The following is a 23,351-nucleotide window of genomic DNA, read 5'->3' as shown; positions in this document are numbered from 1 at the left end:
AGAAGATCTGCGAAACCCTGATAGAATATGTGAAGTCATATGGGAAGAGCATAGGAGAGCGCATCGAAATGCTACTGAGAATAGGAAACAAACTTTAGAGCGATACTACTTTCCAAAAATGAGCAGTACAATTCGAAATTATATTATGTCCTGTGAAACGTGTAGGGTTAGCAAGTATGATAAGCACCCAAACAGGCCAGAGCTACAAAGCACACCAATCCCATCATGTCCTTGTGAAATCATCCACGTAGCTATTTTTGACATAGAAGGAGAACAATTTTTAAGCTGTATAGACAAATTGTCAAAATTTGCAAAACTTTTCCACGTTAGGAACAGATCAAGTTTGCACCTAAAACAAAGAACGGTAAAACTTTTGCCCTATTTTACCACCCCAAAAGTATTAGTGACCGACAACGAAAGGGGGCTAGTTAGCCCGATAACACAAAACTTATTAGAATCCTTAGGAATCCATCACAAAGAAGCCAGGTAAATGGTCAAGTTGAGAGGCTCCATTCTACCCTTATCGAAATATTTAGATGTCTAAAATCAGTTAACCCGAATTTCAAGACGAAGGAGCTAGTTAACATTGCGGTAGACCGCTACAACAACTCAATTCACTTGGTTACAAACTGAAAACCCAGCGAAGTATTCTTTAATCGCTCAAGGGCCTCCAACTACCAGGAACTTTTAGATTAAAGTAGGAAAATGAACAAATATTTAAAAACATTTCTGAAAAAGAAACAGATTGCCCAGATTCGAAGGCATAATAAGAGAAGGTCCCTACCAGAACGTTATGACGAAAACGACGTCATATACGTAAGGGACAAACAAATAAAGGGTAAACAAAAACCTCTCTTTAAGAAGGAAGTTATGGCCAAAGACAATGAGGTCACAGTATCCACCCTTAGCTCAAAATTTATTTAAAGAACTTCGTGAAAGACAACAATTAAATATGTATTGCTAGACACCTGATAACCCAGGATAATTTTTAAGTTCTTAAAAGACATTACTCTACTCTAAGCTTCCTGCAGTGGGCCATGAGAAAACCGTCATCTTTAAGGTATAGTCCAACCTTTCACAATATCTGGTATTAATCTTAATCTGAAACGCAATAATCATTGAAACTTGGCGCCCTTTATGGTGAAAAGCATTTAATATCACACTTTCAAACTAAAGCTTTCTTAACCCTAGAAGCCTAATCTATTTGGGAGTAACGTAAAGCCTTAACATACGTCCTAAAGGCTTATGTACTTAAAAGATAACCTGTGAGCTAAAATATACTTAGTCCTGCCTTATTTGTTAAAGAATATTGCAGTTGTGAGTTTGACTAATAATAAAACATAGTTTTATTAATAAAAACTATAACCACATTTATTTAAAACAACAAAATAAAAAGTAAATTTTGTGTCAAAATTAAAAAAAAGACCATTCCGTATACGCCCCGCGGACGTAGATTATACTTTTAGGGTTAGCCCTTTCAGTACAAAAATTCAACCATTGATTCATTTTAAAAATCACATACAAAAATGTGTAAAGCTTTGAGGTTTGCGGTCATTCAGGGTCCTTTTTAATGGTCAGTGATATCCGAGGTGTTTAAAAAAGAAAGGGATCTCAGCTAGAGCTCAGCTAGATCCATGGCTAGAGAAAATATTGCACATGATTTAAAAGCAGATTTTGAAAAAAGATGTACGGATTTGAAATTATTTAAATTGGCATACTTCATAAACGATTTTTTATGTTACATAATTGAGGATGCATTTACAATATCCGAAATACTCCTTTTTAAGAAAAGCAAAAGAAGAAAAGTTGATGTTTTTGGTACAACGTATAACTGTGAGTCTTTGTACTCTACAATAACATTCGTAAAGTAAAAATACCGTTCACAATTAGTTGCTTTCGCGTACCTGTTAATTATTGAAGGTTATAAAAATTATCAGCTTTTTGTGTTCGCGTACGCAAAAAACTTGCAAAGTAGGGAAATTGAGAGAGCAAAATGACATTTCATTTGAGGGAAATCTGCTAGTTTCTGCTGGAAAAATTTTTGCCAACAGCAATTTGCCTACAAGAAACTAGCTGATCAAAAACTGCTGGTTGGAATTTACGTAAATCACTAAATTGAATTTGATGGTTTGGAAGTTAAAATAGTAAAATGCGACTAATTAAACTTATAAGAAGTAATTGTTCGCTTAGTCCGTGAACTGTGTCAGGATAAGGCTTCGAGATTTGTTTTCTTACGTTTTAAATTTTTTTGAATGTAAACAATATTTCTATCAGCTGTTCGTCTAATTTGCAAGTTTCTGAAAATTTTCTGTTCGCGTACTATTTTCGATATTTTTCTCTTGTGAGATAACAGATGACATTTCGCCGGAATTTCGCTGTTGGACATTTTTTACTGGAGATTTTAAACAAACGTACCTATTGACTATCCAACATTTAACAGAATTGGTACGAACGGCTTTAACTGACCTAACACCAGATTTTGAAAATCTCGCCAAAGGGATCTTTTGAATCTTACGTACAATAGAATAATAATAAAATTAATGTTTTTCATATCTAATAATAATTTTGTTTAAAAATAAATTTTTTCTCTTCTGGTTCTTTTTTTGTGGCTCTTTGTAGAATTTAGAACTTAGATGTGGCTCTTTTCGGCCTCGGCCTTGCCCACGCCTGCTATATACATTTTCATACAAGGCAGGATTAAACAGTATTAAAAATATGCTGCAGAAACACAACAGTGTTGTTTGCTGAGCTAAGAATCACTGACATGCTATAACAGTATGTTTGAGATGGAATGACATGGCATAGCAATGCATGACATTTTTGAAAATGACATTTTAATAGATACGTTGGGAAGAAGTTAAGAAAATGCTTAAATTTATATTTTGTTACCTACTTCACCGATTTGAAATCTGAAAACTATACCTTTCATGAGCATGAAATGGTATTATAACTTTGGTGCGATATTTGTAAGTACCAGAATAAGAAGAGATAGACTCATGAAAATGAGTACTTATGTATGTGACCAGAACATCGAGCTGAGCCGACTTAGGCATATGGCAACCGAACTTCAGTTGGGTGGCCACTGGCTGAAATGGTTTTATAGATGGCAACTGCAAGCTGGCAACTGAGTTGCTATATTGGTAACTGCATTTTTGTGGTCGCTGTGGTAATAATCGAAGATTGTATACCTACATATAAGGTAAACTTCAAAGCCTGGGGGGGCGGAGCACGAATTTCGACAAATGATCTAGACATACAAAGACATACACATTACCATCACAAATACGAGGAAACGGACCCATAAAATCTATAAACAAACGCTGAAAAGGTCGTTCTGTTATATGCTGTTTGCCCATTAACGATCTCTTAATAACATTTAGTATTTTGTTTGTCTTACAAACTTCACAATCTTTTATGTGGGCGCATACGCCGGCTACCATCCCAGGCCATTAGTATTTATCGCGCAGTCGTGCCAAGGTTTTGTGGATACTACCAAGAGAGTTCTCAAAGGAAGCGTTGGCCTCGTCAGTCATCTTAAACTTTTTGATTTTGTCTTTTGAGAGGCAGTCGTGCAGCGGATCCGCAATGGTGGCATAATCCTGGATAAATCGACGGTACCAACCTGACATGCCCAGGAATCGCCGACTACGTAATCAAGATTCCTTTAATCACCAATGAGACCTGTGAGCTCCAGCTACTATTGGACTTTTCGATGACTCCCATGCTCAGCATTCGGCCGAGTTCAGCATACACTAGTTTTTGTATGGCCGGCGAAATCGGGTAGTGACGCTACTTAACTGGCAGATTCTCGTTAGTTACCTCAATAACATCCTCTTCTAGCTTTGTCTGGCCTAACCCTAACGCTACAAATGAGGGAAACTGGGATTTCACCCATTCCAATGCGCTCGTCTGTTCAGATGTCAGAACTCGTTGCACGGCATCGAAGGAGCTAGCATCATTTACACCCCCATTCATTCCTTTGCTTACAACACTCATTTCAAAAGCTAACCAGAAGTCGATACCTAAATACACCTCTTGTTGAAGACCAGGTACTATTAAAAATTCTAATTCCCTTGTTTGATTGTCCCGCAACACTGGTAACTTGATGGCTCCAACTACAGCAGTCTTTCCTCCATTAGCTGTCTTAATATTCTGTCCCCTGATTTGCAGAATCATATTTTCTTTATCTTTCAATAGCAAATTTGCGTTCTATCCTAAACAGCTAGCACCAGCACCGGAATCCAGTAGGGCTAACACATCGTAACACATCTCCGGGTTGCCCATTTCCCGGCTAAAGTTCCCGGTTATTTCCGCCAGACTGGAGTTTCCCTTACTTTTATAAACACAAAAGGACGAATCACCACCAAAAGCAAAACACAGCATATTATAAAATGACGACTTACACTTGGTTTCTCTTTGGACCTCAGCCGGGTTTTTCGTATAGTGGTCCACCGGCATGCCGCAAGAGAAACACAACATTAAGTGGAAGGGTGAAGGACAAAAGGATTTAATGGTGGACTTGGATGCCTTAGGACAAACAGATGTGGACATGGACGTAGTATCACAGTTCTTCACTGGGAGGGAGTGTTGTGGTTTCCTATCAAGTTTGTTCCTATCAAACGCTTCTAACATTTTATCTCCTGTGTTCTCTACTAGCTCTATTTCTAACTCATTTACGGCTCTAGCCCTACTCTTGTTCACCTTCGCCAGAGTTTCCATTTTGGACGCGAACGTCAAATTGGCTAAGTATGCCTTTAGGTTACCCCTTATTATTCCTACCATCTGCTTCTAAGGGACTCAGCAGTCTTGAAATGGTTTAGCAGCTCGCATTTCATCTCGAAATATCCAAATTCGGGATTATCCGCTTGGTCCTCAAGTACCTGCCAATACCATTTCAAGGCGCCGCCGGAAACCAGACAGTTAAAGTCCGTGAAAAGCTGGAAGAAAGAGATGTTATTTTGATCCCTCAACTTTTAAACGCGAAAAGTAAAACTTTCTACGCTCATTCCTTTACTAGTGCCGTCGAATTCAATATGCCACTTCTCGAGGTCGACTTTCTTCCACCTTGGTGGCTTACGTTCGTCGTGTGCAGGCCTCTCATTATTTCTACTACCAGCACCCTCGTTTTCCCGATTTCTTGTTGAGTTTATGCATTGGTGGAGCGATGGTCCAGTGCTTGGGCTGACGTCTCCATTTCAGCAAGCCGGCCGCTAAGGCTCGCAACATCATCTCTCATATGCCGCACCTCGTTCATGCACTGCGACCGCATTTCATTTTTTTGCATCATCATAGCCGTTAATCGGCTCAGTTGCTCAAGGCTTGTCGCAGTGCCGGCAGGCTCACTCCTCTGAGCTTTTGAACCAGCAGCTGCCGAGTCGCTGGGTGGATTGCTCTCTACAGGGTCATCACTTCTCGCACCTCCCAAAGAACCACTTTGCGACATTTGGAAAAGCAGATAAACTTTTTGCGAGAAACTAAGGCTACTACTATGTTCCTCAACCGAAATTTCGTTTGTGATGGATACGCAGTTTGGTCGCTCAGATTCGATCGTGCCAAAAATTCTACCAGCGCACCTATTAAAAAAATCAGCAGCAACGAAATCCACCGGCCGTTCAATCCCAGTGTCAATTTGATTAAAAATTGAACCCACGACCTGGTTTTCAAGGGCGCGAAAATAACTCATGATAACTGGCCTGTTTAAATCAAAAATCCCTAAACCACGTACTATCCTTCTTTCACTCTCTTGCTCCTCAGACATTCAACCGCTCTCACTACCGAATTTGTCTTCAAGTCGACTCGCAGACAAACTTATAAAACACAAAACAAAACTAATTCAAAACCCAACAGCAACAACTCAGACGAAAACAAAACAAAATCCAAAATCTCAAAAATAAAATATGAAAATTATAAAATATTAACCAAACGATAATACTAATAATAATGGAAAAAAATAACCCTAATAATACAAACTTCAGATAGATTCAACGAGTCCAAAAGGTTGTTAGTACAATTCAAAACTTCCGAATCTAACCAAATTATTATTATTTTCCTTCTAATGTGGCAACTAAAATTCAAGGGGCCATCAAATTATGTATGAATTCATAAAGGTGAAACTAAGTCTAAAACTGCTAATTTCAAAAAAAAAACTTAATCCAGGCACAATTCAAACTAAAGGAGCAGTATACCTATATACACTCACCAAAGAAAAAGATAAATAAGTATAATGAAACTGATTTCAAATTAAAGGAATCACAAACTCAATGGACCTTCAAAACTTATAATAAATCTTAGAAAATTTACACCAAAAATTCAAAACTTCAAAGATATTATCATTTCATAGTATTACCACACGAAAATCTAACAGATATAATCGATACGATGTACTAAAAAAACTAAACTGAGTTTAAAACTGCAAACTTTGAAAATAAACTGATAATAAAGATAAAAAGATAATAATAATAATAATAAAATTAATAAATTCAAGAATTCAGAACGAACCAAAAATGAATTACGATAAATTTCAATAAAAGACATCAAAATATTTTATTATTTCTGAGCGTGTTTATTCAACAAAAAAAAAGAAAGTAAACAGAAATGTTATCGCAAAAAAATAATATGTATGTTATGTATTCGTATGGTTATATGCAGGCAATAAAAACATGGATTAGATAAAAGTAATATAAATACATGATGAAATATTTAAATATAAATATAAACAAGAAAAAAACTTAAAATGTATTGAAAACTTCAGGTATTAAAATTTTGCTTGTTTAAAGGTTCAGGCACTTTATATGTTCTTCGCTGTGTATAATATTTCGCAGTATTGTTTACAAAAAATATATCGATGGATCTGTTTTATTGGTGTGTGCGGTGTTGCGCCGCGGAGGTTATAGCGGGAGTAATAAGTCCGTACTTCCCATGTCCGAAGTCGAGTCGAGACCTCTGTTTAACGTATCAGTGTGATCCTATTGCTACTTACATAAGTATCCATTCATAAGCATATGTACACACTTAAATAGGTATTATAAACAATAGAAAATCAATTAATTCCACAACAAAAAAATCGAAGGTCCCCAAAATGGAATAAGCAAGAAAAGCAAATATTACTTACTTAAGCAAATCCTAAACTTATGCCTGTCTAAAAAAAAATCAACAATCTTGCTAAAACTGGTTTTTACTCGCAATTCTATGATTAAATTGTAATGTTTGCCCGTGTATATTTATATATATATATATATATATATATTTATTAGGGCGGGTCAAATTTTTTGCATCAAAGGCACATCGCGATTATGGCTATTTGGGTTATTTCAAGCATTTTTGCCCAAGAAACCATAGGTCTAAAATGAATTTCGAGCCAGCGATTTTTTCTATCTAGTTTATTTTTCCAAAAATTGGCTCACCTGTTGAAACAGCTGTATTGAAAACTAGCCAAAATGTGTATCTGGGGATTTTTGGGGCCGAGGAATCCATCTCTGGTATTAATGTTTTCTTTTGAGAGCCGCCAGAGGCCGCTTCCGTAATTTTTTTTTTTTGGATTTTAACGCCTTTTTTCGAAAATCGACAACATTTTTGCAAAAATCCACGAAGTTGGACCTTCTCATAATGCAATTTCAATTTTTAAATAGTCTAAAATATTCAGCGTTGCAAAATAGGGAGAAGGGAGGTATATTCATGCACAACTAATATCGATTTTATTCAATTTAGGACAAAAAATTCGTTTTTTTTTTCATTTGTTCTCTGAATTTTACAAACAAATTTTTTTCTTATTTTAATATAGTTTTCCTTATTCAAAAATTCAACTTAAAAGATAAAAACATATTAAATGTAAATGAAAAAAAACAAACCATTTCTAATGTTTCAGTTTTTAAATACGTATAACGTATTTCTTTTTAATATTATGTTGGTAATACTGTTTATCGACATATTGTATGACAAATGACATGTGTGACAGCATGCGTTTTCATTTTCATACTGTACGTTTTCATTTTCATGCAGTGTTTAATATGTAAAATAAAAAAAAATATAAAAAAATAATAAAAATTTTCAACGCTGAACATTTTCGGCTATTTAAAAATTTAAATTTCATTATGAGAATCAAATTTCGTGGATTTTCGCAGCAATATTGTCGATTTTCTGAAAAAGGCATTGAAATCGAAAAAAAAGTACGGAAGCGGCCTCTGGCGGCTCTCAAAAGAAAAAATTAAGGCCAGAAAGGGATTTCTCGACCCCAAAAACCCCAAGATACACATTTGGTTAGTTTTCAATACAGCTGTTTCAACAGGTGAGCCACTTTTGAAAAAAAAAACGAGATAGAAAAAATCGCTGGCTCGAAATTCATTTTAGCCCTATGGTTTCTTGAGCAAAAATGCTTGAAATAATCCAAATAGCCATAATCGCGATGTGCCTTTGATGCAAAAAATTTGACCCGCCCTAATAAATATATATATATATATATATAAATATACACGGGCAAACATTACAATTTAATCATAGAATTGCGAGTAAAAACCAGTTTTAGCAAGATTGTTGAAATGAGCCAAATAATAATAATCGTGATGTGCCTCTGTTAATTTTTTTGGGCCTCTACAAATCGACCTGCCCCAATATTTATGTATATATATATATATTTATTAATTTTTTTTTTGAGGCGCCATAACAAGATCACTTGAGTATGTACATGCGTATGTAAAAACTGCTCAAAACATAGGCATGTACATAAATTCGCATGAGTAACTTAATGTCAAAAAAAGTACTCACTCACTTTTTCCGCTCCTTCGTCGATGGTGGTACCAGCATCTCGGAGAAGAGCCTGTGTGGGGGGAAGAAAACCTTACATACGAATATACATCAATTCTCTCATACATAAAAGTACTAGCCTATCGTATCTGTACTAACTAGGAATAGTGTCACTAGTACGACCGATCACTCGATAGCAATCGCGGCAAGTTATTAAATGTGCAAAAAAAGGTGTTTACAAGTAAAATAAGAATTTTTTAAACGCAAAGAAACCAAAGTGAGCTTAAAATTAAGTGATTCGGTATAAAAAAAGTGAAGTCAAATCGTGAATTCAAAATTCACCTCTTTTTGCAAACCTTTACAACCCAATCTCAATGGCCATAAAAAGTTATTACACGTGGGTAAAGGAAACCACAAAAAGGAAATCAAGCAAATGGGGAAAACGTGAACTAAAGCTTATATTGGTTTCTTTGCCCTTTCTGAATTAAAAAAAAAACGAAACTTGCCCCCCTATTATGAATTCATACGATACACGATAAATGCTTGCATTCTGCTATCCCGTATTACGAATTGAAGTCTATCGTATGAAATTCGATAGTTAGCGTTTATCGTATATCGTAAAAATGTGATATTGCCAAACGATACCTAACGTCTCAGCGGTTCGATTTCAAACGCTTGCAAGCGGTTCGCCATTTTTAAACGATAGATTGCTGTGCTAGTATACCAAATTAAAATTTGTTAATTATTTTGAGAAATTGGAATAATGTAAGTATTAAAATGAGCAAAAATAGATTATGAACTAGTTATAAACACAATTCAAAAATTTCTTTAGGCCGAGAGTTCTGAGTACCAAGCATCAACTAGAGCGTCTTGCTTCGCTAATGGAGGAGAATACCGACCTCGCAAGAGGAGCTGTCGCGAAACCACGTTGGGAAAAAATTACTCAGGAGCTGAACTCATTAGGACCACCAACACGATCATCAGATGCATGGCAAAGAGTAAGCATATTAGTAGTGCGTATATTTGGAACTGAAAGACTAAAACATTTTATTATTGTAGGTTTGGAACGATTTAAAATACAAAACAAAGAAACAGAGCGCTCACAACCACGCAGAGAATTTAGCAACTGGAGGTGGGCCACACAACACAGTTCCACTCTCAAATCTGGAAGAGACGGTGAACAGGCTAATGAGCTACACCACTTACAAAAATCCGCCAGGCGAAGAATTTGGAATGGAAAATAATGATGAAAATGAGTCCGTTACGGAAATGGAAATATATTCAGACTACGATATCCCAGGGCCTTCGCGAGTGCAGGGGCGAAATAGCAGTTCTAACCCTAAAAGGAGACTTTGGCCACACTACAAGAGATGAAACAAAGCCTTTCAAATATTGTGGTATACACCAAAAAAACTTACTATATAAAGAAAGATAAATTCGCTATTGATAAGCAGGAAATAGAAAGAGAAGAGATAGGAAAGCGAAGTTAGAACTCAAGAAAAACCTTCTTGAGATCAAACAGAATATGTATAAAAATTGTTAGTTTTATGTATGTATGTATATATGTAAATTTATAAAGTGTAGTGTAGTGGACTGAATTTATTAATTTGATACATTTACTATTAAGCTACGAATGTGATTTTATTAAAAAAAGTGAATTTTAGTTTGTTTAAGTAAGTTTAGAAAATATAGTGAATAGTGACTGAATTCTTACTTTTAAGCTACGAATGTGATCTTATTTTATATTAAAAAACAATGGGGGTTGAGTTTATACCTGAAGCAAGAAGCTTTATTTTTTTTATAAAAAACCTAAAGAAATATAGTAAAAATCAATTAAAACAAGACAGTACATTTCTTCTGATTTCTTCTGCAGCTTGTCGCATAGGAGCAGTCATTTTCAGAAGTTTCTATTGCAATTTCCGAATTCTCATTTTGAACATCTGCAATATCCTCTTCGTCGTATGGTGAAAATATTATGTAAAGCTGCACAAACATTTATGATCAAAGTGGCTTTTGCAGGAGTGTAGTGAAGTGCGCGAGCACTTAGCAAACAGCGAAACCGACTCTTTAAAACCCCAATCGTCCTTTCAATAATATTCCTTGCTTTAGAGTGCCGTGAGTTATATAAACTTTCTACTGAACCTTCTTCAGGATTCCTGTAAGGTGTTAGCAAATAAGGCGCTAAGGCGTATCCAGCGTCACCTTAAAACATAGAAAGTAAATAAATTAAATTTAAAATGTTTGAGTTACAAGTTGAGTACCTAATAACCAGGTGTTAGAGTCACCACGGTTATACATTGACTCCAATTGTCTTTTTAATCCCGACATTTGAAAAACCATGGAGTCATGTGAAGCGCCGGTGTGCTTGGCATTGATGTATTTTATATATTTAAATCATCACGGGTCTAAAACGGGCGCAAGATTGTAACAGGAAAAAACATTAAACTTAAAATACTTTAAATTATTGTATAGAAATTTCTTTACTTACTAGCATTGCATTTATGCTAAAATACCCTATTCGACAGTAATACAAATGCTGCAAACTTTTTTCTGGTGCCACAATCTTAATGTGGGTTCCGTCAATGCATCCAATTACTCCGGGAATACCACTTGATGCAAAGAAGCTAGATTTTGCTCTTCTCTTTTCTTCCTCAGTATACTTGGAGCTAATCCACTTACTACATAGAGTGGTTTGCAAAGCACTCAATGTTTCTTTCAATACAATGGAAACAGTAGGTTGGGCTAAACCAAGTAACGCCTCATTACCAACACTCTGTAGATATGATCCCTGGGCTACAAATCTTAGAGTTGCGCAGACCTTTATTATATTTGGTATGGATGACTTATTTTTCCGTACACGCAATTTGTTTTCTACTTAATTCAGGATATAAATAACTGCTTCTTTGGAAAGTCGGAAATTCCTCTGAAAAGTAAAAGCGCTTCTTAATAATTAAGCTTTTAAATCTACATTTATGAGCTACCTACAATATAGAATTCATTTCCAGAGGATTCGAAGCATCTCTTAAATTTCTATGCGAGTCTCATTACTTCCTTCATTTAAATTTATAAAAAACGTAATTGTAGAAAAGATGTCCTTTAATTTTTATTTTATTGCTCGTTCTCAATTTTACAAAATAAATTAAACAAAAACCACGGTCATTCACAATAGTGTATCAGTCGGGCGTATGAAAACGACAATACCAATACTGATTTCATACGATACGCTTGCAAGCGTTTATCGTTTATCGTATGGAAATTCATAATAGGGGGGTTGATTTTAGTGATTCAAACTAGAAATGGGCACGGGCCTAAATTTTCAAGCCCGGCCCGGCACGAGTGCAAAATCAACTTTCAAAAACACGCACGAGCCCGCACTATAAGAATTTTAGTGGGGCCCGGCCCAACCCGGCCCGGCACGCGGGACACGTCCCAGCCCGGAAATAAAAAACCAACTTTTATTGTATGTATACATATGTATATATTTTTAATTTTGTGTTTATGTATGTATATTTACTTAAGCGAATCAATTTTTTACATCAAAGATTTGTATAATATATTTTCTGGGAAGCTGAAAAAGTGGAGGGTATTTTATGTACAGATATGTAAACAAAACTACTACGTAGCTAATTTTTTCTATCGGTTCCCAAATATTTATTTTTTTGCTTTTCTTTTATCAAAAGAGTTTTAATATGTACTATTTTTTTTTTTTGTATAAAAACAAAAGTTTATCTAAATTTGTAGTATTAGCAACGGGCTTTTTCGTGCTTTTGTGAAATTTTACTGAACGCCCATGCACGCACGAGTTCGTGCTGACAGCAAAAATTCTGGCCCGTACCCGCGGGCTTACGCAGGGGCCCGTGCCCATCTCTAATTCAAACCAATAAAATAAAAGTTACAAAAAATATATATAAAAATTCAAACCAAATCAAATCAATATAGAAAATTGATAATTGGCCGATCAAAACGTGCAAAAAAAAAAAAAATAGGAAACCGCTATTATACTAATAAATTCCAGTAAAAAAAGATGTGAGAAACTGTGTGGAAAAAAAGAGAAATGTGATCAACTGTGTAAAAACTGAAATCTCATACAAAAAAACTCAAAAAAAAGGAATAAAGGAAAATGGACGGAAGAAACTAGGTAAGTAATACAAAACCAACTCTTCTCTTAGTAATATTGCTATTTAAAAAAAAACTATATACTTCAAAACTTATATGTACTTTGAAAACTCTCTTAATATCTAAAAAACTCAATAAAACTCCAACTGAGCAAAATTTCGAATGAATACAAGAAAAAACTCTAACTGAGCAACATTTCGAATGAATACAAGAAAAAAACTCAATAAAACTGGAGTGACTTTTTTTTTCATCCACAGCTGGTAGGGCTGGGGATATTGACGCCATCGATGCTCTGGCTACCACGTGTCTACGAGTAGGTTCGGCTCACTATAGAGCAGGAGGTCAGCTTCTTACGTTGATCCTGGCTTAGACACCAAAATCCGCTTTTGCTGCTGGTTTCTTATGGAAGTGGGTATCTCTCACCAAAGTATCTGCGACTTTCCGACCAGTAGTGGTGGTGCAAAATTTGGTGGTTGGGTATGGGTGACACAGATGTCCATTTTTAGATATATATTACTGTCAACTTTATAACGGCGAAGTTCCTTCCTCCGTGGGGGTCACAATAACTCCTCTATTGTCTCGACTATAGTTAAAGGTAAGTGGAGGTCCTTTTCAATTCCTCGGAGGGCGAAAAAAAACAAAACACACACATTTTAATCGTTATGGTCGGATTTTCGCTATGCTACGCTTATGTACACTTGCATATCACACACATATATTAACATAAACCTTCTGTGCGTACACGTACATAAGCATTTAGTTATGCTTATTTGTTATGGCGGCACTAGTAACGCAAAACACTTGATTTCTACACCTTTAATAGGAATCTTTAGAGCTTACTTCCTATTCCAATTAGCCAAATTCGACGATATCTCCAAATTTTCTTCACCGGACGGTTTGCGATATATGTGCGGGACCGCTAGCTGTGCGGGTTATGGACCGATTTATTTTTATTAATATTTTTTTCACACTATCTTAAGGAAACTTTGCACTTTCACTTGCACGTTCGAATAACATGTCACCACTATAATGAATCCGTTGGTCATCTTTAGGACCTTTTATTCGGGTGTCTAGGTCAACAAAATTTCACTCAGGCGAACCGCAATTCGGCTCAACGGTCCCATGACCAGATACCGCATTCACATTCACACACTCACACCGCTTCACCGATGCATTTGTTGCTAGTGCTACATGTCCCAAACGCTACATATATTGCTGGCGGTACATGATGCAAACTTGACCACAACATATGTTGCCAGCACTTCTGTGGCATTATGGCTACTATGTTTGCACTAACACATGCTCACGCTCACACTTCCGTTCAAGTAAAGGCGTGCGTTTCAAAAGTATCTTGAAGGTTTACAACAAAAGATAATATTTCCTTCTCTAACGGCGGTTTCACATGGGGTTTTATCAAGAATGGGCCAGAGCCCAATATATGTTTTCATCACACGATTTGGCTACCAAGTTATACCAAATTATGTTACTAATATGTGTTCTAAAAGTGAAACAAATCTGATCATAAATATGGTTTTTTAGGATAGCTCTCAATCCCTGCGGCACCTATCGGAAGCCAAACATACTGATCCCTCTAACGAGACAGCAATCATTCAATGCGATTTTAAAATCTGGGAGAAAGTGGTTTCCAATTGAATGATTCTTGCAAATTTATATGTGTATAAAACCAGGTGTATAAAATTCCATCACCTTATAATAATTGGTTCCAGAGATAACCGATATGAGAATTTCAGTTTGTATGGACGGTGCCACGCCCCCTCTTCCAAAATCTACCACTATTCACCATAAGTACGGTATTGACAACATATGTTGCTGTGTCAAATTTCAGGACGTTAGCGTAGGCGGTTCCAGAGATAAGCGATATGAGAATTTCAGTTTGTATGAGCGGTGCCACACCCCCTTTCCCATTGGCTACCACGCTTCGCCATAAGTACGGTATTGACAACATATGTTCCTGTGTCAAATTTCAGAACGTTAACATAGGCGGCTCCAGAGATAAGCGATATGAAAATTTCTGTTTGTACGGGTGGTGCCACGCCCCCCTTCCCGTTATCTACCACTTTTCGCCATAAGTACGTGATTGATATCATAAATAACTGTGCCAAATTTCAGAATGTTAGCACAAGCGGTTCCAGAGATAAGCGATATTTCCCATTGTCTACCACGTTTCGCCATAAGTACGGTATTCACAACATATGTTGCTGTGTCAAATTTCAGGACGTTAGCATAGGCGGTTCCAGAGATAAGCGATATGAGAATTTTATTTTGTATAGGAAGTGCCACGCCCACTTTCCCAGTACCTACCATTTTTCACCGTAAGTACAATCTATGCATCTGTGTTAAGTTTCATTTCCATAATTGGTTTTAGAGATATAGTGGTTTTCACATTTTAGTCTATATGTCAGATGCTACGCCCCCTATGTATCGGGATAAATCGGTGTATGTTTCATTGAAATCGAGCTCATGGTGTCTTCAAAAAAGGGATTGCAAAATTTTCTTGTGGCGTAATAATATATAGAAAATAAAAACTTAATATTACACTCAGAAAGAACGAAGAGTAAAGAAAGGCTCTGCCAGTGAAAAATTTTTGCATAAATTCTTAGCTAAATATTTCTGCTAGCAAAAACTAGTAAAAAGACCTTAAAAATAAACCTTAATTCTATCATGGCGTCACAAAAACCGCTGAGAACAAAATATCGGTACTGCCGATGGTGCTACCTTTGTCTCTCTGCGTCTTGAAGCGACATTATGCGCAGTGTTGCAAACGCAGAAAACTGTTCTGCTGTGAATATGCTCTGGATATGTGCTTCGGGTCTTTTTATTTTAATTGGTTTTTGTTAACGAAATCTATTAAACTAGTTAGATGTTTAATGAAGGATAGTACCAGGGTTCCTTATGTAGGTAAAATGAATTTTTACACAGATTGAGTATTTCTTTTGGGATTAGGCAACTTACTTGTGAAAATCGGATATACAATAGTTTTGATTAGTGGCATCTACTGTGAATGGTATACCATCAAGACTCTTTCCACAAATAACACAGGTAAAACATTGAGGATGATACGGCTTGCCAGTCGCACGAAGTATGCGCTCCAATATAGGTCTCATGCATACGGAACATTTCTCTAATGTTTGCAAGTAATCATATTCACAGAACGGCTTTCCATCCAACGCGTAAAAAGGTTTACCCTGTAGATTAATTTTACACTGTGTACACGTAAAGCAAGCAATGTGATATATTTGTTCCATTGCTGTACAGCCTGAGTTTTCTCCTAAAACCCGCTCATTGCATTTAAAACACGTACCTGTAATGAAAAAGAATAGTATATATTCAAATATTAATTCATATAAATGCTTTCCTTAGCAAAAGAATAAGTGGCGTCACACACTGATGTGAACGCCTGTGACTCCCTTTCTGATGAATTTTGTTGCCAGTAAAAGTATCTTAAAATATAAAAATTTAGATTTGGTAGTGTGCATAAGACCTTTTTGTTTCATAAGTATTTCCATTCTTTGTTGCATCACTTCTGTTCTGAACATCGCTCATTTCTCGTGGCATAAACACCTGACTGTGATAGGCATACTTGGCAACCTAAAATGCATGGTTAAAAACCATGCAGCGCCCGTGTGGTTGCCGTGGACTGCACTGCACGTAGATGTAAAGCTTCCAAAACCCCACCTGTATGAGAAGGCCCAAGTGCTCCCCATCTGAGAGCACAACACCATGCTGCTCAAGCAGTTCTAAGTAGGGTGCCACAGACGTGGGCACCCGAACAGACATCTGCTTGTGGCAGAGCCGTCGCTAAGGCTCCGTCTAAAGACATATACAAACCGATGGACGAAGGCCAGATGTTCATAAAACAACCACTGGACCCGACAGTGTACACAAAGCTGGTTCTATGTATCAGAGTGACCCGCGTTTTACCCGACCAAAGGCTGTTGTTTCCGCGATCCAACCCCGTTTAGGTCAGCGAAATTCATCAAACGTTGTTCGATAATGGGGCTACATCTGCTCCGTATCTTTCTACTCAGGGCTGGCATATAGTCAAACCCAGGGCCAGAAATATGCACCTGCTGCGTATGCCAGAGACGATTGCACGCAAACTCCACCTCGGTAGGGTGCAACGCCTGTGACGGGTGGAGTCATCTCCGCACCTGCTCGGGCCTACGTACGCCCCGGCAGTGGACCACGTCATTCGTGGCCCCATGCTGTGCGAATCGGACCGCCTCCACGGCAAACCAGCACTCGCCCGAGCAGCACAACACGTAACACATCCACACCCCAACACGACACAACAATAGACGCACATGCATACGAACACTACAGCACCTCCACCCACACACCGCCGCCGACAACTCTTAGTCCCTCCAAAAATCTGCTCAGTTTTTCAGTCCAGAATATACCGTAACGCGACATCAGTCAGTTGCAACTCCAGCGTTGGCTGGTGCCACTTTAAGGCGTATGCCGGACCCCGCAACCCGCATGATTGGAGGAGTGACTACGTGGCCCCTGCTGTGCTGCCCAACCGCAAATTACCCCCGCGACGCCGCCCACCACCACCACCACAAGGCAGCACCCTCATCTGCAGCACATACAGCAGGGGGCCGGCGGGCAACTGAACTCATTTACATCCCACATCACAATTGGTCTCCCAAGGCACAAAAAGGTGCTACAATTCAACTCAATGCACTTCCAACTTTGTTGAATTGCACCGGATACAATATGCACCGTCGAGATCACGAGCGAGATAATGGTGGTGGCCTAGCGTTCGTCACGCACCACACGTTTTATGATTCGTCTTAACATTGTTGTATTGCGTCGGATAAAATATGCACCGTCGAGATCGCGAGCCAGATAATGGTGGTGGCCTAGTGAGCGTACATGAGCGGAAGAAGTGGGAAGAGCATTTGAAGACCTGCCACTTCGACTTTGGTGTGAGCAAGCTTTGGTCTACCGTGAGGTCATTGTCCAATCCAACGCAGCGTGACGACAGAGTTGAATATCTTTTGGCGACCACGCTTCGTCGGACCCGGAGCGATGCGCGAGCTATTTTAGCCGACAGTTCATACCACAGTATACCAGTAGAAAGGGTTTTTGTTTTTGTAGCCAATAGATAGAATTCTACAAAAAATAAACACAATAGTGTGCGGTAATCAGATAATGTGATAATCATGTTTAAAAACTATTTTCCACTCTTATTTTTCACAAAATAATATTGCGGATCAGATTGCTCTGAGCGCTTGTGTTGTTTACCAAAAAAAGGAAGCCCTGTTGGTTTTTATTTCTATATCGCATCGCGGTGCGTTGCTATTTCTTGTTAATTCGGTTTGTGAAATGGCAAAAATTATTGAAATTTTTTCATTTGATGTGTTACACATTTAGTTAATGCAATTTTCTATCTTTTCAGACCATAAATTACAAGCATAGCATCATCAACGGTGATTGCAAGGAAAACTACTGAAATCCCCACGGTTTTTCCTCTTGGTAAATACGTTCTGGACGTGACCAAGGGTGGTCTTCCAAATCAGCCGAAATCCCCACACATCTATTGTATAATGTGAGCATTAGAAATCCATAGTTCTAATTCATATCCTTTTTTCGGTAGTAGTGCACTTTAGTGAAACCAGGTCAAAATAGACCGATAGTGGTATCAATCGACGCGCCTTGACGCCAATAATAATAATCCGAGACCGGAAATTAACATTTTTGATTCATTAAATAGTTACTCGCAAAAAACACTTGCACTATTCGCACTATGTTTTGATGAATTTGATACATATAAATGGAGTAAATGAACTCACTTAACACGTATTTATAAGTTTTTGTACATTTGTGATGTTTTAAGTGTACATTTTCGCAAAATTCTGTATTTAATTGCAAAATTCCGGTGTTGAAAATTCGCACAAACAATATAGTGATGTTAATATAAATAAGATGGAGGAAAACTGGTGCTGCCACTCTATTAATACAATTTGTATTTCAACTTTAAAAACACCCAAGAAATATACTTTTGTGAAAAGGGGATTTCTGTTCCTTTTCTTAGCACGCAGAAAGGAGAATTCTACGTAGTGAGGATTATAATCCCTAAGCGCGGCCGAAGGCCGCCTACGCAAAATGGTGTTCTCTGCAAAGGTGTTCAGTCCATTTTCTTTGCCAACACAGAAAGGAGAATTCTACGTAGTGAGGGTTATAATCCCTTAGCGTGGCCGAAGGCCGCCTACGCAAAAAGCAGTTGGACGCACAAAACCTTTTTTAAGAGAGTGGCAGCAGCAATTTACCTCCATTTTATTTTTAATAGAGTGGCAATACCAGTTTTGCTCCATCTTATTCACATTAACTTCACAAGATTGTTGTGCGGATTTTCAACATTGGAATATTGCATTTTAATGCAGAATTTCGTGAAATTTTACACTTAAAGCATCACAAATGTATAAAAACTAATGGAACAAATGCCTACCTACAATTCTCGAATTAAAAAAAATTAAAAATGCGATCGATAGAGATCATTCAAGTGAACATAACGAAATATATATATTTTATTGGGAAACAACAACATTTTTTTAAATTAATATTTCTCGAAAACCTCTTCAAGGATTTGGAAAATTTTTATGTCATTTGATAGTTGGAAAAATTTTTCGGCTTAATAGAAGCAACAACAACAAACCTGCACCAATTATTGTAAAACTGGGAAATTCAGGTGATCGCTCTTCACTTTTCCGTGCTGTAGCTCGTTTCTGCAAAAGCAAGAGAAGACCGCTTACTCTCCGGGACATTGGACACGATGCAGAGGGTAAAATATTTATGCATGAGTGTTTGACAAAACAAAATCGTGAACTCATGAAGTTTGCTTATGAGCTGAAAAACCAAAAGCGACTCTTGAATGTGTTCTCCAAACGTGGGCAAGTCCACGTAAGATGTCACCCAAAAGACCAGGCAACTGTTGTAAAATCCAAAGATGATGTTAGCAGAATTGCAGCGCAAAACAACAACTTGCAAAAAAACACATAATGATTCACACTTTAGTTATTAAGTTTATTAAGTTTTCTTTTATTTTCCATAATTTCTCATCTCTTACTCTTTTTGTTTTATTTTCGCCTGCACCCAACAGATCTCTTAGTTATACCTTCCCCGCAAGTTTGCTTTCGCTCGCTTCTAAAATGCTTTTATGGATTGTGCAAAATAATGTACAATAAAGTTTTAAGTCAGGGAGGCATCAAAGACAACACATTTAATATGGTCAGAATACTAAGCAAACAAAAGAAAGGTCTGAAAATATGTCATATCAACGCACAAAGCTTAGTTAAAAAAATTGACGAATTCAGATACATTTTTGAACTTTCCGATGTTGATGTGGTGTGTGTTTCCGAGACCTGGTTCTCAGCTTGCCATAGCGATGACTTCTTCAGTGTCAGTGGGTATAAATTACTTCGGCACGACAGGAATGGTCATGGTGGTGGCGTTGCTCTTTACATAAAAAATGGGCTGTCATATAAATTAAATAGTGTTTCTCCAATTACCAACACCATTGAATATATCTTTGTGGAGATCGTAACAAACTCGGACAAGATTCTTATAGGCTGTGTCTATAGGCCAAATAAAACAATAGACTACTCACCTTTCATTGAGTTTCTGGAAGACCTAACAGTATCGCACAGAAATATAGTCATATCTGGAGACTTTAATTGTGACTTACTTCGCAATAATACTTTTACACTAGATATGCAAAACCTTGGCCTTTTCGCCGTAAACACACTGAACCCTACACATTTTACCCAAACAAACAGTACGCTCCTCGATATATTCCTTGTTAATGATTTGTCTAACGTCCTCTTCTATGATCAATTATCTGCGCCTAGTTTTTTCGAAACACGACTTAATTTTCCTTATTTATGATTTCGACGTAAGAAATCTTAGGCGAAACTCGTATTCATATCGTGACTTTAATCGGATCTGTTATAATCAACTTGAGAGGTCGGTCGACGCCATTGATTGGGGTTTAGTACGCGATTTGACATCGACTGATGATCAAGTAAACTTTCTACAATGCCAAATTAATACACTTTTCAACAGATATGTCCCACTTGTTCAAAGGTCGCAAACACATACGAACCGTCCCTGGTTTAATCAAGATATTAAAAGACTTATAAATCAGCGTAACTCAGCATATAACAAATGGAAGCTCTTTAAAACAGATGCCTTCTTCACCGATTACCAAATACTGAAGAGGGAGGCCATTAGGGCCATACGAATACAAAAGAGAAAATATTATGAACACAGATTCAGTGTAGCAGTCGGTTCCAACCAAACGTGGAAACAGATTCGAGAGATAGGTATCGGCAAAAAAGTAAATACGGCAACCGTTGATGTTGATGTTAATGTGCTTAATCAAAAATTTACTAAGCCAAGCAAAAGAAATATCAGCTACGATGACTATAGTTCCCGCCCTCATAACAAGTTAAAAGAATTCAATTTTGTCTGTGTTGATGATTGCGACGTAGTTCAGTCAATACTTGCCATTAAATCTAATGCTGTAGGGCTGGATGGTATTCACCCCAAGTTCCTTAAATGTATTCTGCCAAAAATTTTGCCGCATCTAACCTACACACTGAATGTAATCCTAACCAAATCGGAGTTTCCTAGCTGCTGGAAGAAGGCCAAAATAATTCCGATCCGTAAGCCAAATGGCGAGTATAGACCGATAGCCATCCTACCGTTTCTATCCAAGGTGCTGGAGCACCTGATGTATAAGCAAATACATTATTTTTTAAAAAAACATTCTTTAGTGAGCGAATACCAGTCTGGTTTCAGGGAAAATCGAGGTTGTATCACGGCACTACTGAATGTCACCGACGATATTAGGCAAAAACTGGATGTGAACTACGTGACCTTTCTCACCCTTCTGGATCACTCTAAAGCATTTGATACCGTGGACCATCGCTTATTGTGCTTAAAACTTGCAAATCTTTTCAACTTCTCGACCTCAGCGTCAAACTTAATACACTCGTATATGTCTGATAGGTCGCAAGCAGTATGCGCGGGTAATTCTCTATCTTGCCTGGCTCCTGTAGTGCAAGGTGTACCGCAAGGTTCCGTTCTTGGTCCTCTATTATTTATTTTATACATAAACGATCTACCTAAAGTACTTGAGCATTGTAGGATTCATGTGTATGCTGATGACGTGCAGCTGTACCTCAGCTGCCCACCTGACGCCATTAATACTTGCATCAGAAATCTTAATTATGATTTAGACCATGTCAATGGTTGGGCTTCTAAGAATGGACTGGTCATAAACCCCAGCAAATCACAATGCATTGTTATACATAAGAAAAACTTTCGGCTCGACAGCTTTGACAATGTTACGCTGAATAACTCTACAATACGGTACGTTGACTCCGCCAAAAACCTTGGTATAATTTTCAACAGGACTCTAACCTGGAACAACCACATCTATGGAGCGATCGGGAAAGTTTATGGTATGCTGCGGTCCTTATGGGCCACTCAATATTTTACCCCAATTAAAATCCGCCTACTTCTTGTTAAAAGTTACCTGATACCGACACTCTTATATGGTTCAGAATTGTTTGCTAAGTGTGATAGTGTATGCAATAAGAAGCTTAATTTACTGTACAACAATATTTCCCGGTATATATATGGCATTAGAAAGCGTGATCATATTTCGAATTTTGCCACAAAGATTTGTTCAATCTCGTTTAATGATCTATTGAAGGTGAGGTGTCTCGTAATGCTGCATAAAATTCTAGTCACGAATGAACCGCAGTATCTAAAGTGCCGATTACACTATATCCGGTCAACTAGATCTTCACAGCTGTTACACTCGAAATACAACACCTCAATATCCGAGCGGCAATTCTTTGTCCACGCTATTCGTCTTTGGAATGGCCTCCCGTCCGCATTGAGACTTATCAAAAGCACTGTGCATTTTAAAAGCGAGCTCTACAAATTTTATGCCTAATGAAATATAGATATGTATAACTAATCGTTCCTTCTGCTGTTTTTCCTTATTACTCTATTCTTTCTATCTCTCGTTTTCCTATCTAAAATAAAGGTAGATATAAGATGCAAATATTTTCACTAGATTTAAATTGCTTTTTATGTAATTCTAATTGTGTCAGCGCTGAAATATAGCCAACGGCTGTTGCGTTGAAGCTAAATAAATAAATAAATAAAAAATAAATTTAATTCTCTTTATTTTTAATATTTTTAATGAGCTTTTTTACCACGATTGTTTATTAGGAAAAATTTAAAAAGCAACAAAGTCTATGCGGTAGAAGTTATAGCAGCTATTTCGGAGATCACCACATCTCTTCATCAGACTTCTTTTTTCTAGACTTCAGCAGGGATCGAACCTGCGTAATCGATGTTCAAAGTCAGAAGCGTTAACCACTGAGCTATGTACATCCCGTAAACTCATGTTGCTAATTCATTTTCCTTATTCAACCAACTACTATCAAGTGCAG

General features: G+C 37.4%; 1 protein-coding gene across 5 annotated transcripts in view; it reads right to left on the bottom strand.

The window, feature by feature from the left end:
• LOC118745584 (Wilms tumor protein 1-interacting protein homolog) overlaps positions 1-23,351 on the bottom strand; it is a 277,158-nt gene that overhangs the window by 62,089 nt on the left and 191,718 nt on the right. For 4 of the 5 annotated variants that reach the window (XM_036479082.1, XM_036479083.1, XM_036479081.1 and 1 more), the window contains one exon: positions 15,829-16,177. In XM_036479082.1, the coding sequence (XP_036334975.1) occupies positions 15,829-16,177 (349 nt within the window). Of the gene's footprint in view, positions 1-10,501; positions 10,942-15,828; positions 16,178-23,351 lie in introns of those variants that run through there. The other variant, XM_036479084.1, reaches the window with a different exon arrangement.

The sequence above is a fragment of the Rhagoletis pomonella genome, unplaced genomic scaffold (genome assembly GCF_013731165.1).
Source record: "Rhagoletis pomonella isolate Grant_MI unplaced genomic scaffold, Rhpom_1.0 Rhpom_scaffold_00009, whole genome shotgun sequence".
Lineage (NCBI taxonomy): Eukaryota > Metazoa > Arthropoda > Insecta > Diptera > Tephritidae > Rhagoletis > Rhagoletis pomonella.
The sequence above is the reverse complement of the archived record's forward strand: the minus strand, read 5'-3'. Positions and strand labels throughout refer to the sequence as shown.